We start from the raw sequence: 22166 nt of genomic DNA, 5'->3' as shown, positions 1-22166 counted from the left end.
GTAATTGAACGGATTCTGTATTTAACTGGTAGATATTTATCTTTTTAACGGCGTATCCATTAATTGCTTTTTGAGTTAGCAACAACATGTCTAAGACAGATCCGGAAACCTATGTAGGTAGAATATTGTTTGTTATTTTACGATGTCAAATTTAGTAAAAATAATTTCTTACAACTTACCCGAAAAAATAGTCCATATCCTCAATGACATCAGGTATCTCCCTGCCATCGACATCTAGTAGCGCCAAGCATAATCCTGCCAGACCTAATGTTACTACAATATGTACAGCCATAGATGTTATGTCTGTCAGCGGATGAAACATAAAGAATATGTAGCTGATCATAGATCCCAGCTGACCAGCGGCGTGGCAGCAACCTAAGATTGTAGTTCGGATATTGATAGCGAAGAGTCGAGGTGTTATAATCAGTAATAAAGCTTGGCCGATGACGCCTGATCCAATGGCGAATGCGGATATAATGTCGTGTAAAAACCCTAGAATTCGAATTTTTAATTGCATATGTGTAAATAAACGGTATAGTGACATATTTAATTCTTATTTTAATTAAACATTAGGTATATTATATGACGATAAAATATTAAAATATTTTAATAAACTGTATAAGTAATGTCGTAGTTACCTTGGAAAAGAATATAACGCTGCTAGTGCAAACGCCTGCCACAAGTACATGTCCCAACAATAAACATCGTAACGTCAACTTTGCAGATAATATAGCTGTAAGGCACCCAAGAGTTCCGATGAAGCAGAATGTCTTTATTAGCAATTGACTGGTATCTTTCTCGCTGTATACTCTAACATAAAGCGAACTCCATGAGAAATAGTAGAGCAGCCAGAACACACAAATAACCAAAACTATTACTCTGGTGTTGTGGGTACTTAAAACTCCCACACATGTAGCTGATTCTGTCTATGCTATTGTACGCCTGTAATTAATTTTGTTACTTATAAGTCAAGAATTACTCATCTCATTTAGGTAACCCATCACAGTCATCCATTCATAGTTCATAGAATTTATTAGTATACTATGTAGTACAAAATGTACAACCCAGCGCCAATATTATTTTGAAAAACGCACCGTTCCGCATTGTAGGTAGGTACCTCAATATTATACCCATGCATGTCTTTTATCTCAATAGAGGTACGTGATAGTTTCTAGTAAGCTCATTTTTCTCCGAGCTTATTTCCTATCCCGATCTGGGTAAGTAACTACCGAGTTAACCATAACGGTATGATTATATTTTATCCGTAACCGTATGATAGATTTTGTTTGCCTGCATTGGTAATCCAACACGGAAACTAATGGTTCATAATTCCTTGTCACTTGACCAGACTGGCGGTTATTAAAATAATGAACACAGAACTGTAGTACACTACAGAATTAATCATTTAGTAAAAATATATTTAAAAAGAAATGTGTACATACTCTATGATTAATTGGGCGAATTTTGAAATCATCACATAGTTTAATGCCATTTCTTTTAGCAGCATCCAATAATATTTTTTCAGCTAATTCTACTCTCCTGTTAAACAATAACCATTGCGGAGACTCTGGAGTCCATCTGTAAAAGTAAAGTTAGTAGGCTAGCGTTGTGTCAGCTACAGGTAATCTGGGGAAGCTAGAGGGATTTGATATCTACTTTTATAAGTAGCAATTAAATAGCATCTTAATTTGCAGCACAGGTACCTTGAAGGTTTGACTATATTTTTTAAAGTTATCAAGGTAGCTGTAGCGACCGTAACAAATGGGCTAAGCCCTGAGAGGCTAATCTTTGCGACCCCTAATTGCTGATTGCTGAAGGCCTTAAATTTCTTTTTTTGTGTTCCTTGAAAACACAAGGCACACACACACAAGGCCCTGTGCGGTTTTTTCGTTCGTCGCTCCCCTGAGGCTGTCACTGACAGGTAAAGTCTATTCAGTTACAGATTATGTGAAGGTATTAATTTCAGCTTTAAATTTAAATATGTTAATATTTAATATTACACATAATTTATTTTAAATACTAATGGCGCTTCGTTCTCTGTTATATATGCACATGCACGATAACTGCGTATATAATGTATGCTATACCTACGTATTACTGCAGCTGACTAAACTTTTATATTTGAATTCCTTTTCAGGTAACTTACCTGAGTAAAATAATATATACAACGCACAGAATAGATGAAACAAAGTTGTATGTTTCAGAATTTAGTGCGTGGTTTCCTAGAGGCACCATACACACAGAAGCCAGCAACCGGGGAGTGATTACAATCATGCTTAGCCGAGAGCGCCATCTGTTGCTTGCAATCTCGCAAACTGTGGTCAAATATATTGATTAATTTATATTATCTAGTTTAACTGATGTAAATGTGTAACTTCTTTTATTTTGTTGAAGTCTAATCTAAAGTCTAAGTGAATGTCGAATCCGTCCATCGGTTCATGCGTTGGCAGAAGCCAACTTTTAGAAACTGTAGTATATATTAATTAATAATTAATAATAATTATTTATTTCCCAAAAATATTTTTACATAGTAGTGTTTGGTCCCCTGACACCCAAACTAGGTTAACCTGTATTTCGGGTGACAGTGTTCCTCCACAAGTATAACATTGGCTTAAGTAAATGACACAATTTGGGATTAATATCTATATGAATAACATTAATAACATTAATATTACCTATTAAAAGTCCCATGTAAAAATTTGCGCTATAAAATAATGATTTTAAGAACACTAATAGTCGGAACCAGCCTTCGGAATCACAAAATGTCATAAGGAGTCCCATTCCTAGATCGGAATATATATTTATTTTAATAGCAGTTTTTCTTCCAAAACTGAAATAAAATATATTATTTCATTGATATACAATGGAAAAGAACAAAAATTATCAACTATTAAAAAGTTTACTTCACCTGTCTGAAATCAATCCATAAATTATAAATCCGAACACTAAACCAAAACGGCTTATTAATGCTGTTGTTAGAAGTTTCAACTTATGATCACAAAATACAAGCCACTGTTAAAGAAATTAATGCATAAATATAAAAACAAATTACATAAATTATTTGTATAAGATAGTTTTTTTTAATTTACCATGATACACAACTTTTATTTATCTACTACATGTTCTATTAGTATTTTTTTTTACATTATCAACTACATAATAGGCATACTATAATGTTTCAAGTTATTGTAGGTATAATTTTCATGTAGATAAATTTTACCCAAACTGGTTAATGTTACGTCGCTTAACTATTTTCTTGTAATCCATGTTTTTTTATCTTTGTCTATTATATATCTTTCATGATAACTAAGTTTAAAGATAATTTTATATACATACTTATAATCTATACATCAATAACTACTTATTTAATTTACTATTTATTTACTATGTATATACCTACTTATTTAATAACTACTTATTCCAATTCTTTGTCTATCTTTGAAATCAGTCTTTTGAAAAATGTATTTTTTGCAGCTGCTTCGAATTAAAACATAGTCAATATCGGTTACTAGGTAAGTAGAGTAAATATAATTATCAACTTCTATAAACATGGATTACCGAGCAAGTTATCAAAAATTTGCACTGAGAAAGTTTCAGATTGTAGTAACTTTTGAATCAATTTAATGATTATTAAATTTGTTAAAAACAAGACAGTCCGTATTTATACGTAAATAATTTTTTTAAATTGAGGATATTAGACAAACTTTTTTCTCAATTACGTGAAGCAGTATTTTTGACTGTCATTTGTTGACTGTATTTAAATATAAATTTACAGAAAACTCTACATTTATAGTGTTATCTAATCGGGCTGAAATTTGAATTCCACATAAAGCCACTGGATTAATTCGGTTTCACATATTATCTACAACAAGTAAGAACATATCTAATGGCTACTTCCCACAGTTTTTTTTAACCAAATAAGCCACAGCAAGTTCACATTCCATTTGTTACATTGAAGTAATGACTCGTTACTTTTGAGAGAGATGAAACAGAGACTCTTGTTTGTTACTTCGGAGTGTTGAGACGTTACGCATATTACTCCATACGGTTCCATAAGAAAAATATCTTCGTAATGATTAAATATAGTTGATAGCATAAATGTGCTTGAAACAAATGTTACTAGCCACTGCCAAGAACCGATTTTTCCAAGGACATCGCTAGTCACGTCTTCGTGTATAGTACCAAGACTGTAATTGAAAAGTAAATTTGATAACGGACATAATTATCGTATGATACGAAATTAATGTAATACACACACACACTTATAACATATAGTAATATAAATTTGAAAACAATGTGTGTTTATGTACACATAGTTATTAATACATTTATTTAAATATAATTGTAAAATATGTTACGTACATTGACATATTGAATTAAATTTAATAATTAAAATGAATTTTCTTAGCCATGTAGAGTTGAATATTAAAGCGGCTACGATTATTCAAAAAGACACTTAGTGCGGAACCAGTCCAAAATTTACAAAATATTTTATGAAATCGAAGAACACACAATATGTAAAATTTCCCATATTAATTGACAAGGAAAACATTGGTATTTCCCCGCTATTGGCCGAGTTATGTTTTACATTTTCCTTCAACCGACGCACAAGAGACTGCCTTGAAAGATGGAGGTATTTATAGCATTGAATAATAATATAATATTGCATAATTTATGCTTTATCTGAATATATTTAAGGCTGTATTTGTATTAAAGTAATCATGAAGATGAATGACTGTCTGAAAATCTTTGAGGTCATACAAAACCATTTAACTTGAATTTAATCTCGTGTAATCCCATTCGTTGCGCACTATTTATTTAAATCGAATATTAAAAATAAAACTTACAATTAATTAATAAGCAAAGGCTACTATATTTATATATATATTATGATTATAAAACTTTCGTTTTGGATATACTACAGACATTGTTTTGATAGCATTCCAAATTCTATTTATTACTTATTTATTTAAGTTTCAATCAATCATATTTGATTTCAGTTGATAAATTTAACCGGTTTTTAATCCCTGATTAAATTCATATTAATGTCCTCGGAATGATCAATATCTTCTTTGCTCTATCTAATCCTCGTTTATAGAATTCCGGCGCTCTAATGGTGTAGCCAAAGTTGATCGATGATTTATATTTTATTAATTTTAAGCATAGTTTTTCGTTCATTATGTTTCTTTGGAGCATAGGAAGTTGGTTTTGTTCTTCAATAGCCTTTATGATCTTTTTATATACGCTCTAAATTTTTAACTTGCATGTTCATGTAATCTTGGACTGTGCTATTTTTAATATGCTAAGAAACACAGGTTTTAATTTTCTGAAACAAACTTTGTCCATGTTATATTGTTTATGCCTTACCGCTATCAATGGATTCTGCCTCGATTTATCTTAGAAGCCACCTGCAATACATTTGTATCTGAACACACATCTTATTCGATCTATCTTCTGAGTTATCACGATTTCAATGTCACGATAGTTTAGTTTTGTATTTGGCTACACCCGTATTAGTTTCGAGGGATAGCTTGGGCTCGGAAGTTGATAATTAACTGCGGATAATATTAATACCGCAAATCACAAATCCTACCACTTCTGATAAATGCAAAGGTTTAAGATATTTAAATCTTATTTCTTATCATTATCACTAATATTACAAACGCGATGTTGTGAAAATGTTTGAATGTTTGTATGTTTCTTAGAAGAAGAACGCGGAAATAGCTGAACGCATTTGACGAAATTTGGCATACGGATAGACCATGCCTTGTATTTCCACATCTACTACTTTATATCCCAGTAATTTAGTTTCATAGGACATAATGTAAATTTGATCCATTTTTTGTTTCGATGTTTTACAGTGTTTTATGGACTTTTGTAGTGGGAAAGGCTTCTCACGCGGGCAAAGTCGCAAGCAACACCTAGTGTTTCCTAAAAGTTTACGCATTGTTATACATATAACATATTACTAGACCATTTCCTGGATAGATAGGTACATTATTCTAGGCGACATTAAACTTTATATCCGAGAAAAATATACAATGGAACATTTAATCCGAGAAAAGATTTTCACAAGGCCGGAGACGCGGGCATAAACTATTATGTCTTAGTATTCATGCGCACATTGATCCCATGATCTCTAAAAAAACCCAAAAAATCTTTTCCTAAAAAATGTAACCACGTGATTATTATCTTCGGAAACAAATAAAACTGGTTTCATCTTCTTAGTGCATCGTAACCTTTTGTTTTTCCTTGTCAGTCAGTACTTTAGTCATCATAGTATTAATATATAACGTTATCTAATCAACCTATCGTTTATGTCAATGTCGGCATATGATTTAAGTAAAATGATGAAGAGGTTTTTTTTCTAAAGGATTCAATTCCTAGAAGTAATGAAAGGCGTGAGAAACCGTCGGTCATACGTCTATTTTAATCCTCATTGTTTTGTAAATACGTGATGATGTAAATATATGTAAATTATTGACTTGATTACGTAGTACAGGCACACGGGCATAATATTATTGCTTCTCCAATTTAGCTGCCTACGTATGGGTTTTCTAAACGACAAATTACAATACATTTATTTATTTAGGATAATAAATGTTTAATGATGATACAATTATTAGTATTATACAAATTTATGTTACTTATTTTAGACGAAAATATATTCATGGTAGGTCAAATGGTGGTGAGGATTCTCCGTCTCGTCATTGAGAGATTTTGTTAATTCGAAAATGTTAGCGACTTTTTAAACCTATGTAGACAAGATTGTAAAACCTTTGATCTTTTATTTCTTATCACTGAGAAATATTAAAAATGTTTTTTGCTTTAATTTTCTTTCGTAAATATTAATTAAATACTTTTTCCGCGGAATCAACGAAAAATGTAATTTATCCTGATAATATTTTCTATTAACATGACGTAAAACTGTAAACTATAACAAATCCGAAGAGCCTAGGAAGGCTGGTAGCCCTACACCGATGTCGTCATAGCGATTAATGACAATAGATTACGATTATCGTATCTGTATCGTTTCCTCCCTACAAAGAAAACCTTTTAGTATTTGTCCGTCCGTCCGCTCGTAATACGCATTTTATTTTAGCACATTTTTTTAACTTAACACGAGTATAGATAATAATATAATTAAGTATATTACTTAATTATTTTCTGTACATTTGTATTCCGGTAAGATTTCATATAAAAGATAATCTCTTTGATATGTTTAGTGAAGATAAGTTAGACGTCCGTCGACTGCAGTAATGCGGAAGGGGAAATTTTAATAACATTTTAAGATTTTTTAGGCTTCCGACCAAGCCTAGAAACTCCTAGTACCAACGGTACTCTAGTATTAAATCTTCGTCGTATATCCGACCTTATTAAAGAACTCTAAATTTGAAAATAATAGATAGCGGACTGAAATCATCTCAGATTATGAGGTTATATGACTTTAAAAAATGAAGCAAGCACTAAGCAAAACCTCTATTTTATTGAGTTTTGACAGACAAAATAGCGTAAAAAAATATTAATGGTTTTGAATTTATATAAGAACAATTGTCAGAAACTGAGGTCAGAAATTATGTTTTCTTAAAAATATACAGTTCTTACTAATAGAGAATAATTGACGAGACAAAGCTATCACGGTTATGTTAATTTGACCAAAGACAACTGTTAGAGAATAAAAAAATATATTTGGAAGGATATTTTTTTAATCGTATTTTAAGCTACGGAACTACATTATACATGGGTCGATATATCCATCGCAGGTTATTCCCGCTGCGTTACATTTTTACATCATTATTTACCTAAGTTGCGGATAAGTCTTGATCATATTTATGACTATTTGGCGCTTATTTCTAAAGATAATTTGCAGTGTAAATATATAATTTAAGGATCTGTAAAATCCGACGAATATTTCCCGACACGAGAATCGAATGGTCTTTATCATTCAAGGTTGATATGGCGCATTGGCGCTAGTTTAACGGTGTGTAGCTAGTCTCAATGTGGTAATACGTCGAAGTTCGTCGAAGTGGTTGCGAAGGTCATTCTTTGAGGTTGTCTACCTTTTCACCCTAACCTATTTTTGTTGTATTCTATATCCATTCGACTTTTACAGGGCGAATAGGAACCTACGCATTAGAAAATTATGTTTTTGTTATGATTTTATGCGGTTTGAGCGTTGATTATTTGTTTTATTTACTTATTTTTAGGTTTCAGATTAGTGTAAAGCTGACAATTGTGATAACATTGTACAACTTCTTTATTTTAGTACCTACCTATGATAGAGATTTTTCAGCGAAATCTATCGAAGTGGGTACCTATCCCAACATAACGCACTCTTAATAAAATAATGACCTATTTCAAAATTGTTAATTTGTGGCAGTCGTCGGTAAACAAATTTTTCTTTGCTACTTTTTTTTTTTAATTTGCTATAAAGTTGAGCTTATTAAAGATAGGTTAAAAAATTAAACCTATAGCATGAAAATAAAGGGACAAAACTAAAAGGTCGTCAGTTAGTATTCTATTAAACCCTACTACACTTACTATCAGTTGCAGTGGTTCATTTTGTCGTGCACGTAAAAAAATGTTTAAATGCGAAACAAATAGGATAATTTTGAACAAATTCGTTAATGGTTATTTAACTGTATTGTACCATAAAAAGATCGTAAATGTGCTAACTCAAAGATAAGTTCCACGAATTACAGGTTAAATGGAACAAGTGAATAAGTGACCTCTTGGGCATGTAGTGTTTCTAATAATGTAATTATACGGTTTTATGATTAAGGACACAGACAGAAAACTTGTTCTATTTGCTTATCTTTCCTATTAGATTTAAGTGTAGCGCTATTTCTTTCAGGGTCACTAGATCCAAATTATTTTAGCTGTATTAATCGAAAGCTACTTAAATACATTAATAAATATTTTATTTAAACTTTTCCTGCTTCCCACTTACCTCGCATTTTGGCTACCTGCAAATTGTACTGCAAAGCAGCATTAAATTAATAAATAAAATAGCTGTGACTTGCACCTAGAATGTATGTAATGCTTAGCAGTTTATCTTCCACAAATTGAATAAAACGGTGTCTGGCGAAATAACAGTGAATAGGCAGGTTGCTGTTGCGTTTTATAACGTCAATGAGATTGTAAGCACTAATGGTATGAAACCCGGTCATCTTCTCCATTCCACTACTTTACATACCCAAACTCTTCAGGCAGATTGGGTATCGTAGGCCTAAGTTATCTTTAACTAAGGTATCTCATTGACACATTGCTTAATGTATATAAAAAACCTATTGAATGTGGTAGAATTCTGGCGTCTGTCATAAATGAAAACGGGTATAGTTTATTCCATAGTTCTATCGATCGCCTGGCACGGTTATACTACCCAAACGTCCCAAGGACAGGAAAAGAAGGCGCGGATAAAACAATAGGCCAAAACCTTCACATAAAATAGAAGTATAACTCATTTGTTCAGTAGACGTATCCAATTTGGTACTTTAGATCCTATTTGAATGAATAAGTGACTTAATATTAAATTTTGATTCCGCCTTAGTATTATAATATTACATAAACAAGGAAAAGATAAGACGCATTATAATTATAAATATTTCGATTTTCAGTAACGAGTATTGGTTACGGTAACTTATCTCCCTTTTGTATTCATATATATATTAAATGAATATGAAATATAAATGCAGCACGTATTTAAGACCTAAGGGAAATAGGTAATTAAATATTATTTCAAGTTTATCTAAAACCAAGGGTTGATTAAAATAGACATTATTCATAAGTACTATACAACTTACTTTAATACGTCATGATATTTTCTATCTAAAATAAATCTCATCACCAAGCATTTAGCGACAATAGTGATGAATGTGAATTTTTAGATATTTTATAATTATCTGAAAGAAGAACTATAAATGTTAGTACTTTTCCACAATGAGCGGATCAAACTTGTAAACTTATTATGCGGCAATGCTGCTATGCGATAAACGAGTGCATAGCACTTTCGATAAATTAACGCTACAGACATCTATACAAACATATTTTTAGAAATGTGTTTTTATGGTTTAATCAACTATTTTTATTATTTTACAAATATCTATGTTTATATTTTTTTATTAAATATTGTTTACGGTATAAGCATTAAAATACTATTATAAGTAGTGCTTCATATATCAAGTTTGATAGACCATTGGCCATTGCGCCATTACGCAACGGAGGATTCTTTATTTACATATTTTTATGTTATCATATTTATATTTGTCAGTGGGTCTGTACAAAGTAAGTACAAAGTTGGTTATATTTTATGTTACTTTATGGTTCTGACTGGTATGTGATGGCGATGTGTATGGTCAGGTGTAAATGGAATGCTCTATTTATCTGAAAACATGTGACCAAACCTATAAGACGGAGGATTCGCCACGCTATTCAAGACGTATGCGTAAATTAATACAGTTGGCGACAACCATGATCATTCGATGAGTCTATCGACATTTCGAGTATTTTCCAATCCTGGACGATTGTCGTATTTTGCTGAATAGAATAACTTTGTTTTCTATCCCGTTCTCAGGAGTAATAAATAAATTTATCTGTACTAATTAACTCGATTAAGCTTTCAGTGATCAGATATGTTTACTTACTTAATTATTCTGTACTCGACTAATAAGTTAGTCCGAACTAGGCTTAAGAGTAGTCTGTCATTCAATTAGTGGATTGAAGAGTAGATTTACTTGCATCTGCAATAGACTGCTGTAGCGATACGCAAAACATTGGCTTAGTGTGGTGGCGTCTTAATTCGAGACATTTTGTGTTTATGAAATAGGTACAGTCAGCCACAAAAGTAGCTGAACAAAGTCAAAATTTCAAATCACCTTTTAACTTTTGTATGCTTATCGAGATTAGTTTCTTCTATAATAAAATTAACTTCAGCAGGTTGACTTTATCTTAGATAAAGAAACAATAATTTATCGTTTAAAGTTAATGTGTAGTAGCGTTATAAAGTTTAAAATGTGTTTAGTTACTTTTGTAGGCGACTGTAAATTACAATAGTTGATCTCGGTAGTCTCAGATTGCTTGTGGTTTGAAAGTGTTTTGTTTGTTCTAATAAATATTACGTAATGTTTGGTGCATTAAGAAGGAAACCGTTACGGGTTAGGTGTATAACTATACAACAATTTATAATAGTTTTAAAAATTACCAAGGGAATGAATGTGAATTTATATATTTTTTCTTATGGGTTTCAAAAAAGAGTTGCAAATAAAAAAGGTTTTAAAAACAGAACCCTTTCTATGCGGAGTTTTTTTACCGTTCCGAGTCTTTCATCACATAGAACGGGAATTCCAAGACCGGTTTACTCACTTGATCTTTTAGATCAAAAACATATATGTATATATATATATATATATATATCTTTTGATTGTCCGAATTGAATTCTACACCTATCATTATATTCACAGTCCATTCATGCTCATAGATCAACGGAGCCTCCAATCACAACAGTAACTAAATCCCACTACCACTATATTCTCAACGAAGTCAGGTAGACACAACCCCCAATCAGAACCTCGCACATACATAACCACTCCCATTAGAGACAGTGACAAAATCTCCACTATAATTATTCACGTCAAATTCTAACTGTAAATATTTACAGTAAGTATTTTACTTATAAGAACTGATATTACACTTCTCTGAAATGTCTAAACCGCGTTTTGTTACTTAGATATTTTAAAATAGTCTGTTATGAATGTCGAGCATAGTGTCCGTATCTAAATATTATATTACTAATAAGAATTATGAATGCGAAGTTTGTGAACATTTCTGAAGGTTTGGATATTTGGACGTTTGTTGGAAGTCAACGCGGAATCTACTAAACGCATTTAGTTGGAATTTGGCACACACATAGATAATAAATTGGATTAATATATGGGTTACATTTTTGCTCTGGTACAAATCGGGACTTTTATACTGGGAAATGAATTTTACGCGGGCAAAGCAGCAAATAATGCATTGTATAGATATGATGCTCTATGACGTTCACGGGGGCGAGTCCGTCTTTTTGCAATCACGGACGGTCTAATCGAAGGCCGGCTGTGATGGGCGTATTGATAAACAGGGGATTTTTTACTCTTTTACCTTTATGGCAATCAAAGCTATGTGTCGATTAGAATGCTCGTAATTGCAAAAAGACGGATTTGTCCCGTAGACAGAATAGAGCCCCTGAAATTTTATCTCTTTTAAATCCAAAATTTATTATCCTGATACCATCCTAGCTGCATCAAACTGGAAAAACGAATTAATTATCATAAATAATTTATCTACATCTATACCTATTTTGTACTCATTCGTTGGAATTAATACAGTGATATGACACACTTTTGTCTCATGTACGAAATAGTAATCATGACTCGGACATATTTGGAAAATTATAATTAAAACAGTTTTATTATTTTTTGGTCGTTGATCTTGTTTGTGTGTCCTGGGCTTATAACTGAAATAATCATTGTAAAAAATCTCATATTTATCCATACTCTTTAACGATAGTCTTCTTATTGCAACATATAGTGGAGTAATAAAACTTTCTTACATTAAATTGAACCGAATTGAAAAACCATTAGAAACCAAAAAATAATTTAACTTATATGAATATACTTATATGAAGTTTGTTTTTAGAGTAAGTGCCAAATTTTTTATTAAAATGTTTTTATTTGTTGTCTTATTGTTAGATAAAATTTTATGAAATGCTGTAAACAACACATAGATATACGATCGCAGCATTCGATGGTCATTTGTTGTTAATTATTGAAGAATTTCATTGTCTATCTCTAAAGATCTTCATCAAATTCTAATATATTATATACTAAAACCTGTCCTGAAAATAATACATTTAAATAACGAAAAGCCTATTCCAATCGTATCAGTAGTTTTTGAGAAAATCGCTGACATACTAATATAGATTCAATATTCATATAGGTTGAACACAACCTATTTTTTGACGTCGATTAAAGTGATAGATATGCCCGACTGGGCATAATTGTTTTCCGCCGGTTAATAATAAATAATTAGGTATCGACTGTCGCAATATGATAAGGATATTAGCCGCGTGGCAGCCATCAGTTTATCATGATTGAAGTAACGTGTAAGTAAGGAAAGATTACAATCGCGAGTCCGGCAGTGGCATCGGTGTTTACACGTTCGCGTGCAGACGGTACCTACACCGAACACAGTACAGGTAACGATCACCGCCGGGGCGTCGCGTCGGCACTCGGCAGGTATGGCCAATGGAGATAAGAGGTTAGGTTTTTTCGCGCGATTGCGGTAAGCGACCCACGATCGGCGCCACGACACGCCGATTGCCATCCATTCGTTCGTCCGCCGGCACGCACGCCTGGCGTTTACACTTTACACACGCCGTCGCGCGTTCATTACGAGTTACAAACTACGACCATCAATGGTTTTTGTGATCGTTACAGAGCTTCGGAAACAGAACAAGACAGCGAACAAATCTAACAATCATGGACAAGGATCGCGCTATGGAAGAAATGATGGCGAAACTCGGTGAGTGCGGGCCTTAAAACTTGTTTCGAACATATGGTATCTGTAATTCATATTCGACAGCGAGTTGAGGTACTTTTACATTTTACACGCGTTCTTTTTATTGGTGCTGTGCGGGCGGGCAAGTGCAAGCGTGTTGGCCCGCTTTTAACTGCAACTGGTCAGTCTTGTCTTGTGTGAGTTTGATCCGTGTCAAAAAAGTAAATCTTCATGAACGTATTGAGATAAAAGTTAAACCGACAAGTCGCTTTCCTTTCTAATGTATTGCTAAATAAATATTGACTCGCTAATAAAGTACCTTAAAGCAGTTTACACTATGTCTGAGAACGGACTGCGAATATTAGCTTGTATGTTTATAAATTAAACAATCGCACATCTACAAATTAATGTAATTAGTGTGATAATGGTATAATATTGTTTATATTATCATGGCAATGATGTAATTAGCTTAAGTTACTGTACTAACCACATAATCCAATAAATTTCGTTAGTGGAGGACCTTCACCTTTCTCTTTGGCAGTGTTAATGTAGGGCACGCAAATAGGGACAATAGGTGTTTACTTTGGGACAGTTATGACGTAGAAATAATTTTACTTAAGCAATCTGATTGTATTTGTAAGTATACCATCTTGCGACCGAAGTTATTTTCGTTCGTACATTAATAGACGTCAGATAAATATAAATGCATTGTCCCCTTTGCCGAGGAAGCCCTTTTACTTTTCTTCTGCTTCTTAAATGTCTCTGATTGATTTATTTTTATTTAAAACCTCCGCAGCATTTTTGTAGATGAGTTAAGTCGGTAGATATTTGGTATCCTTTGCTAAATATTATGCGTAATCTTTTGGGTAAAAATGTGCGACTTAGGCATTTATGAAGACGCCACTTGGTAATTATACTCATGAATATGCATACATCTAACGTAGATAAGTTATTTACATATTTGTCGCGTGAGGAGCTTGTTTAATGAGATGAAACAATTTTTGTAAGAATTAAATACCTACTCCGTTTTGCGCATTGCGCTAATATTGAAAAAGTTGCTTATTCGATCAAGTTTTTTATGGGTATATTAAAAATTTTATTGCAGTTAAACTAAAAGTGGTGCAATCAAATACATACCTGACCTGGTTGGATTTTTTTAAGAAATACTATAGGATTTTTGGTATCGGCTGCAAACGTCAACAATGGCTCACGTAATTTCAATGATCATTGCAACTCATAGTCATCGTTAGTACAGTTTAAATTGTGCCAACCTTGAAAAGTAAAAAGGCGGTTGCGGGAAGTCATAAGGGCACCTGATGTGTAATATCTAACTTCTGTAAATAGCCACTAAGCTAGAAAATCGTGGATGCGTAGCTGGCATTAAAGGAGAGAAATAGGGGTAAAGGAAGACAAGATAGTTTGTCATTCCCCCAAGATTTCTTTATGCTGTCACTTTACGTTTGTTTTCTGTGACTATGGCCTTACTCTAGTTTATTCTCTATTTAAATATTTCCTCAGAGTCTCAGAGTGACTCTACGAGTTAACATTGATGAACTCCACTCTCCCCATTTCTGTGTAGAACTCAAACATGGCTATACTGAGTATTTATGTACCTACTTAGGTAAAACTGCTTTCCTGCATACTTAAGTTTAAGAAAACACAATAGTAATATGCCTATATGGTACCGTTAAATAGGCACACTAAACGTGGAGGAATGGACTTTTAGCTAAGTTTACACTAAGGAATTTCATTTAAATAAATTTATGTATTTGACTAAAGTCGGGAAAAGGTTTATTTATATTACTCAATAGAGTAAATAGACAAAGAAACATAATATTTTCACAAACCCTACTGAAAATGAAATGGAATAGCTTAGGGGGCGTTTAACTAGGTTACGGTTTTAGTTTGGCCTAAAGTTTGCCCTGTAGCGTTGTTGCCAATTGTAAAAGTGAAGTTCAGAGGCTCGTAATATATTTTTTCTTTAGGAGCAGTTGAGGTATACAATTGTCTAACACAAATTAAATATATACAAATCCGATAAAAAATATACTAAAATCTTTCCCTGATACTACAATCATAAAACTAAAAATTAATTAAGAACTAGTTTCAAGATGTCAGAGTGAATATTGGTAGTCATTTTAATATTTAGCCGGTAAAAAAATAATAGAACATTAATTAATAGAGTGGGACAAGTGCAGTGAGATATTTAACCGCCATCTCGTGTAGCATCGGTGTCAAGCGTGTGAGACCCTCTTCTTAGCAAACGGCCTTGAGCAAACATTTCATACATTTACGGCGTACGAACTACGGACGAAATATGCAAAGATTTACGAATAATTAATTTAAACATATATTTATTTGTAGGTCTTTTTTAGATCTTTATATTATCGAAGTATTTCTTATTAAATTGTCTATAATAATATAATATGCTGGTTGCAACTTTAGGAGGGCATGCACGGAATCAAACATTTTAGTGGCATTTTCATGATGAAATTAATGAAACAATACCCATATTATAAGAAATTTTAAACAATCCAAATTACGGTAATGTACTTATAACAAAAATACGATCTTTAATTATTTTATTCTATATAAATTTAGGTATAAAAAATAATAATATCAGCCCTGTATTATATACTTGCCCACTGCTGAGCACGGGCCTCCTCCACTACTGAGAGGGATTAGGCCTTATTCCACCACGCTGGCCTAGTGTGGATTGGTAGACTTCACACACCTTCGAAATTCCTATAGAGGAACTTCTCAGATGTGCAGGTTTCCTCACGAAGTTTTCCTTCACCGTTAAAGCGAACGATAAATTCACAAAGAATACACACATGATTTTGTAGAAAAGTCAGAGTTGTGTGCCCTTGGGATTTGAGCCTGCGGACATTCGTCTCGGCAGACCGTTCCACACCCAACTAGGCTATCGTCGCTTAATATAAATTTCGAATAGATAGTAATATTACGTTTGCACGCCGTTTTGCTGGTGGTAGAGTATGCCGTGTATTCAGTAAACCACGATCGACGCGGTGTTCATGGTCGGCAGAGTTAAATATTTCTTTAGCGACATTTTTCATACATTAATATTTATTCTATAGACTCGAACTTCCATATAAACTATTAGTTCACAATTTGTTCCAAACTAAAATGGCACCAAAACGTCACTGTTATAATAACCTATTTATTCACTTGAATAGCAAATAATTTTACTTATTTGACTAATATTTTTTTATTCAAATTCAGCTTTAACCTTAGAGTCGACTTCTTGTATCATGAGCGCCACTCCGTACACAACCACAAGTTGTCAATATTGACCATACTAAAGTCAGTTTGAATGGATTGCAGTTCAATTCAGTTGAACACAGTGAATGTTCGTAACGCCAAATCTAGTACGTAGTACATATACATCGATGTACAAATAATTAGATAAGCGTTATCATAATATAAACACAAATATAAAATTTCCTATTTAAACATTGAAATAAAACTACTTTTCCGTACCATTGAGAAACTCAGCAGTAGTTTTTCGTAAAATATGTAAAAAACTTAGGCGTATTTTTAATGAGTCAAATTAGCAAGTTTTATTGCCTATGAATAATTAGGGTACCATTTACACAATAATATTTAACGAACCGTATCAATGACATTTTACCCAAAACGTCAATACAAATGGGCAAAAGATGTGCTAAAATTAGCTTAGGTATAATTTGTAACCAAATCTTAATTGGGTGTAAGATAAGCTTTTTTTTAAAGGAAATAAATAAGTACGGCCTCGTTAAACTTGAAAAAAAAATCTTATTTACTATAATGTTGTGAAATATTACGATGAGTTAACAAACTGGCAAAAGTTGAAAGACAATTTTTAAGATATTTTTTTATCTCTCTTTTATTTTAATGTGCTAAATCTGTATATATATTATACAAATTTATATTTCTAAGTAATTTTTTTTTTGAAACGGTTTTATTCTAATTAGGATGAGATTTTGTATTTTGATATCATGCGCTTCAAAAACAACTAGGTAATATATTTTTATTGATTAAAATAGTGGTGGCAATGTATAACACTAGAGGTTGTCAACCGAAAAAAGCGGTCAGTTTCCAACATTTTGGCTAATTCTGCACTTTCCACCTTATTTTTCATAATTTATGAATTGAAGGGTAATGTTTTGGATTTTGTTTCAATTTATATGGTCGTGATCTATTTAACATGTAAAATACATATATTCCGAATTGTCTAAAATTAACAACTGAACTAATTGGTCGCTAATTTGGCGCAATAGAGTATTTATATTTATACGTATTATTATAGCATATCCAATATCTTATTATATCGCAAGTCACACGTAACAAAACTATGACGTCCGAAATATCCTTTAGAGTTAGGTATCTAATTCTGCCAAATCGTTTTTAATTATGGTATATCAACTTGCAGAAAATATATTATCTAATCTTATCAGCTATTATTAGGTCTTGCCTAGATTTATTTTTTAGATAATATTACATTAGATAGTTCATGATAAAATAAACAGGGCAATCAGAATTTAACGGTCAAGGAAAACATCGTAAGGAAACTTGCATACCTGAGAAATTTTCTATAGGAATTTTGAGGGCGTCTGAAGTCTACCAATCCACGCTAGGCCAGCGTGGTGGACTAAGGCCTAATCCCTTTCAGTAGTGGAGGAGGCCCGTGCCTAGCAGTGGCACAGTACATAATACAGGGCTGATATTATAGTCAGGATTTTTGCCATTATGATAGTGCCTCACTATAATGGGTGATAAGTACTTGACACACTTTTTTTTTAACACCTTGAATTTGAACAGTAGTGACAATGACTCCAGCGACATCATAGATAACGTTAGTCTATGGTCAGTTAGAAGCGATAGATTGTGTGTTTAAAATGTTTTGTTCTCATTTACATAAAAAAAAATGTTGACTCGCCTTGTAAAGATTTTGTAAGCAAATAGTGAAATTTTGAAAAACCTCTTCTTTTATGAAATTTTCCATTTTATTTATAATGCAAAGCAACGATAAAGAAATTTTGACCGTGTAAAAATTAGGGTTTGTAAAAGGCGACGTAATTCGTATTAGTCGCGTGCTTGCATCAAAATTGATGCACGGGAACCGCATGGGCGAAATTAAACGTATTCTGATCTGATTTGATCAGTCTACAAAGGTGATAACTTACGTTATAATAGATTTGTTAGAGCTGTGTTATTAGTTAGTATCTTCTAAGTACGTGCGAACAATTGGTAATGCCATCTTGGGAGATCGTGATTTCAGTGACCCCGTTTCCACTTACAGTTTATACCTAAGCTGGTCTATGTAAACCGTTTTAAAAATGCAATTATTTAGTTTCACGAAGTTTACTAGTAATAACTTTTAATTACAATAAGTTATGTCTTTCGAAGAACATAATAATAAATTATACATATGTATTTTCTTTTAATGCATGAGTTTGTAAAGTAAAATTATATCAATAAATTCCCTTAGGTAATAGTTTCTATTGGATTTTTTTTGTCTCATATTGCAGATTTAGGTTACATAATTAGCTAATATTTGTGAATCCTAAAGTGACATACCTACCTAATATTACATATGTGGTTTAAATATAGAAAAATAAACGTACGTAGACATGTTATCTATAAAATATTACGATATCATAAAGCTAGTATTAAATTGGTTTAAAATTATCTGATTTATGTAAACTTATAATCTGTTAAAAATATATATCAAGAACAAAATAATTATTTTTCAACCTTATTTTCAAGGTTGACTTTCTAGATGGTGTTACATAAAATACAGAACGTCACATTTGTTTAATAAACTTGAAACCAATAAGAGAACGGCGTCACAAGGCAGGTTGGTAACAGAATTACTTAATTCCCGCCCTTTCCGAAACATGCAACCGTAACACACGCTAATCGACCTTGTGATGATTTTACTTTGTACCCTTCACCGGTAGGTACTCGTAATTTATGTGTGAATTATCTTTCTATGCGTCATATTACTTTTCCATTCAGTACTTACTTCTTCTTACATTGCGTTGCGTATACTTATTTGGTGCACAAATCACGTTTTTCATGTGATAGTTGATATAGAATGTTAAATATTCAATTCTGTAACAGATTCCAACGATCTTGGCCATTTGCCATTGCTTTCACTGTTTTCCAGTGAACAACATTTCAATGTATTTATTTAAATGTTTATTCAAATCTTCAATTCAAGCATTATCGATAAACAGTGTCCATGACTTAACTGAGTTTTAATTTTATCTGATACCTACGTATAATGTAGGAATGTAGATTAATAAATGGCCTACTTTAGAATTATTGCGGATTTAGGAGGACATAATCCTGACAAGTTTTTGATATCAGTAGCTGCTATAAAATTCATATGATTAAGATCTAACTCGCACAGCGAAAAACTGTGAAATACTTTTATCCCCATAATAATTAAATAGGTCGATCTGGAAATCTTTGGGGAAGGCCCATTTTCAGCAGTGAGCATCCTGCGGCTAATTATGATAATAAAATTGAATAATATTATACAAGTAAATACACCCACTTGAGATATAAATTAGATTACATAAAAGACAGGTTTGGTAAAAATCTAGCGCGATAAGCTTCTTAAATTTAACGTACCGCTTTTTGTGTAGTATTAAGTTAGAAGGCGTGTTTTACACGAGATCTGAGATGCAATTTACGAGGATGGATAATCTTGTCATCGAGTTCGGTGTTAATGAGTTAAATTGGTCAATCAAGTTTTTGAACTTACCTTTTGTAACAGAAATTTTAAGTCTGATGCTATAATCACAATACTAAAGAAACCTAATATGCCTATGCATATTACCATTGTTTAGTAATTCTTTTATTATAGGTATGTCATCTCCGATAATTATGTATATTTATAACATAACTATGCATTACTATTTTATGCAATGTTTTTATTTAGTGGGATGCAGTAAACAGTAATAAGATTTTAATTAGTATTATAAATGGTTTGACAAAGTACCGGTCTGTCGCCATATTCTAATTAAAAAAAATTACACAACAATGAAATATAGCTTTTATTATTATCTACGTATAATTGATATACATCTATTTAACTCGAGACTTAACAAAGATGGGGTAGATACGGCAAGTTATTTGATTAGCACCTCCATTAGTGTCGATAATGCGTCATTTTATCATCTGTGTCGTGATCTATCACTTTACTTGTTAGCAAAGACACACAAGTAAAGGCTTTCGTAATAAACATCATTCATTTATTATTATATGCTACGTGTTTTAAAATCTACGAGTATGACGTATGGAAACCCGGGCATATTGAATAACAAGTTTATCAATACATGTTATAATTCTTTAACCAGATTAACCAAAGAAAATAGATTGGTAAATGATTACTCAATTTATTAAGACGAGCTGATTCGAATTTGTGGCACGGAAATAAAATGTTCTTTTTACGTAACATTGTCAAGGTTCGATGTGCTTTAATAAATCGATCTAAATATAACTTGTTACTGATATATTAATGTTTGAACTCGATATGGTTTCTAATGAGTAGATATTACATAATCCATTTTATTTGCGGACTCTACATGTTTTTCATAACATGACTTATCGGTAAAAAAGTGTTATTTATATAAAACAATTGCATAAACTATCGTAATTAATGTGAGTGCATTAAATGAACTTGAAAATGTTATTTGTCTTCAATGAGGGCAAATAGGATTTTTTACTCGCAAAACGTGGCGCTACGAAGATACATATTGAGGTGACATTGGCGCTTGGCACACATCTAGCTCTGTTTTGGTTTACAAACAGTATAGCACGCATTACCCTAATCATTATTTTTAAAACTTATTTTCGTAAGATACATATGGAAAATTTTAAGAAACAAAATCCAATCTCGCCGATTCGTCTTATATCGGTGATATGACAAGTCGTGACGCACTGTACTCCAAGTGACCTTATTTTTGTCGGCATTTGTGGATGGTTATGATGGTTTATTTTGATCGTTGTCAAATGTTACGGGTGATGACCGTTTGTTCCGAAGTTTGGCGGAGTGAGCGTAAATTTTATTCTAATATTGTAAGTACGAAATTTTCTGTAGGTATGTAGATATGCGATATTTGTTATATATGAATGGAGAAGTACGCAGAGATAATTTTATATCGGGAAAAGTTTTCCACGCGAGCAAAGCCGCGAGCATTATTGTATCTTCTAAACCGAGAATGTGCTCGGTAGTTACCATGGTGACAATGGATGTAACATACGGTGATGCTCATTCTTCTGAGTACGGTGACGCAAAAAATAAAAAATTCTCGCCATGTTGCGGTAAAATATAGAACCAATTTCTTGAACTGGCAACGTTAACTTTAAAACGAGTAAGCATGAATGGCGTCTTTTAACCAGGATTTGTTTTCTTTTTCCGGTCTAAATGATATGCAAAAAAATCAAAATGTTGTAAAAAGTAAGCGTAAAGATACAGCTACAGGACATAGCAACACTAGTAGGTGTGGTTGGTACAAAGTCGCAACAGTCGGTAAACATGGTAGTAATGCGAATGATAAATTATTACAGTTCATGGAACTTTACTAAACAAAAACAGTATCATAAGATCTTTATAA

General features: G+C 32.4%; 2 protein-coding genes across 9 annotated transcripts in view; one reads left to right on the top strand and one right to left on the bottom strand.

The window, feature by feature from the left end:
• Nucleotides 1–643: 643 nt before the first annotated feature.
• LOC119189805 (solute carrier family 22 member 4-like) lies at nt 644–4452 on the bottom strand. Of its 3 annotated transcripts, none has more exons than XM_037440429.1 (7): nt 4363–4452; nt 3902–4187; nt 2909–3012; nt 2676–2830; nt 2147–2315; nt 1443–1578; nt 644–942 (listed from the first exon to the last, which is right to left on the bottom strand). In XM_037440429.1, the coding sequence occupies exons 1-7, from the start codon at nt 4368–4370 to the stop codon at nt 811–813; spliced, it is 990 nt and encodes a 329-aa protein (XP_037296326.1). In that variant the 5' UTR covers nt 4371–4452; the 3' UTR covers nt 644–810. The 3 variants fall into 3 exon arrangements, with proteins under 3 accessions (XP_037296326.1, XP_037296328.1, XP_037296327.1); XM_037440431.1 differs by lacking the exon at nt 4363–4452 and adding an exon at nt 4257–4356; XM_037440430.1 differs by lacking the exon at nt 4363–4452 and adding an exon at nt 4263–4356.
• An 8-nt stretch (nt 4453–4460) lies between these two features.
• The window catches only part of LOC115445632 (organic cation transporter protein), a 36044-nt gene continuing 18338 nt past the window's right edge, over nt 4461–22166 (top strand). Inside the window, exons 1-2 of one of the 6 annotated variants that reach the window (XM_030171975.2) lie at nt 4461–4633; nt 13476–13560. In XM_030171975.2, the coding sequence (XP_030027835.2) occupies nt 4628–4633; nt 13476–13560 (91 nt within the window). In that variant the 5' untranslated portion in view covers nt 4461–4627. Of the gene's footprint in view, nt 4634–13133; nt 13275–13315; nt 13561–22166 lie in introns of those variants that run through there. The other 5 variants (XM_030171974.2, XM_030171980.2, XM_030171982.2 and 2 more) reach the window with 5 other exon arrangements.

This window comes from Manduca sexta, chromosome 19 (genome assembly GCF_014839805.1).
Source record: "Manduca sexta isolate Smith_Timp_Sample1 chromosome 19, JHU_Msex_v1.0, whole genome shotgun sequence".
Lineage (NCBI taxonomy): Eukaryota > Metazoa > Arthropoda > Insecta > Lepidoptera > Sphingidae > Manduca > Manduca sexta.
Note: the sequence above shows the minus strand (reverse complement) of the source record. Positions and strands in the feature narration are given on the sequence as shown.

Coding starts and splice junctions, on each gene's coding strand:
- LOC119189805 (XM_037440429.1), bottom strand. Junction 1,579..2,146: donor GTATATATTATTTTACTCAG/GTAAGTTACCTG, acceptor TTACTTTTACAG/ATGGACTCCAGAGTCTCCGC. Junction 943..1,442: donor TTCGCCCAATTAATCATAGA/GTATGTACACAT, acceptor AATTAATTACAG/GCGTACAATAGCATAGACAG.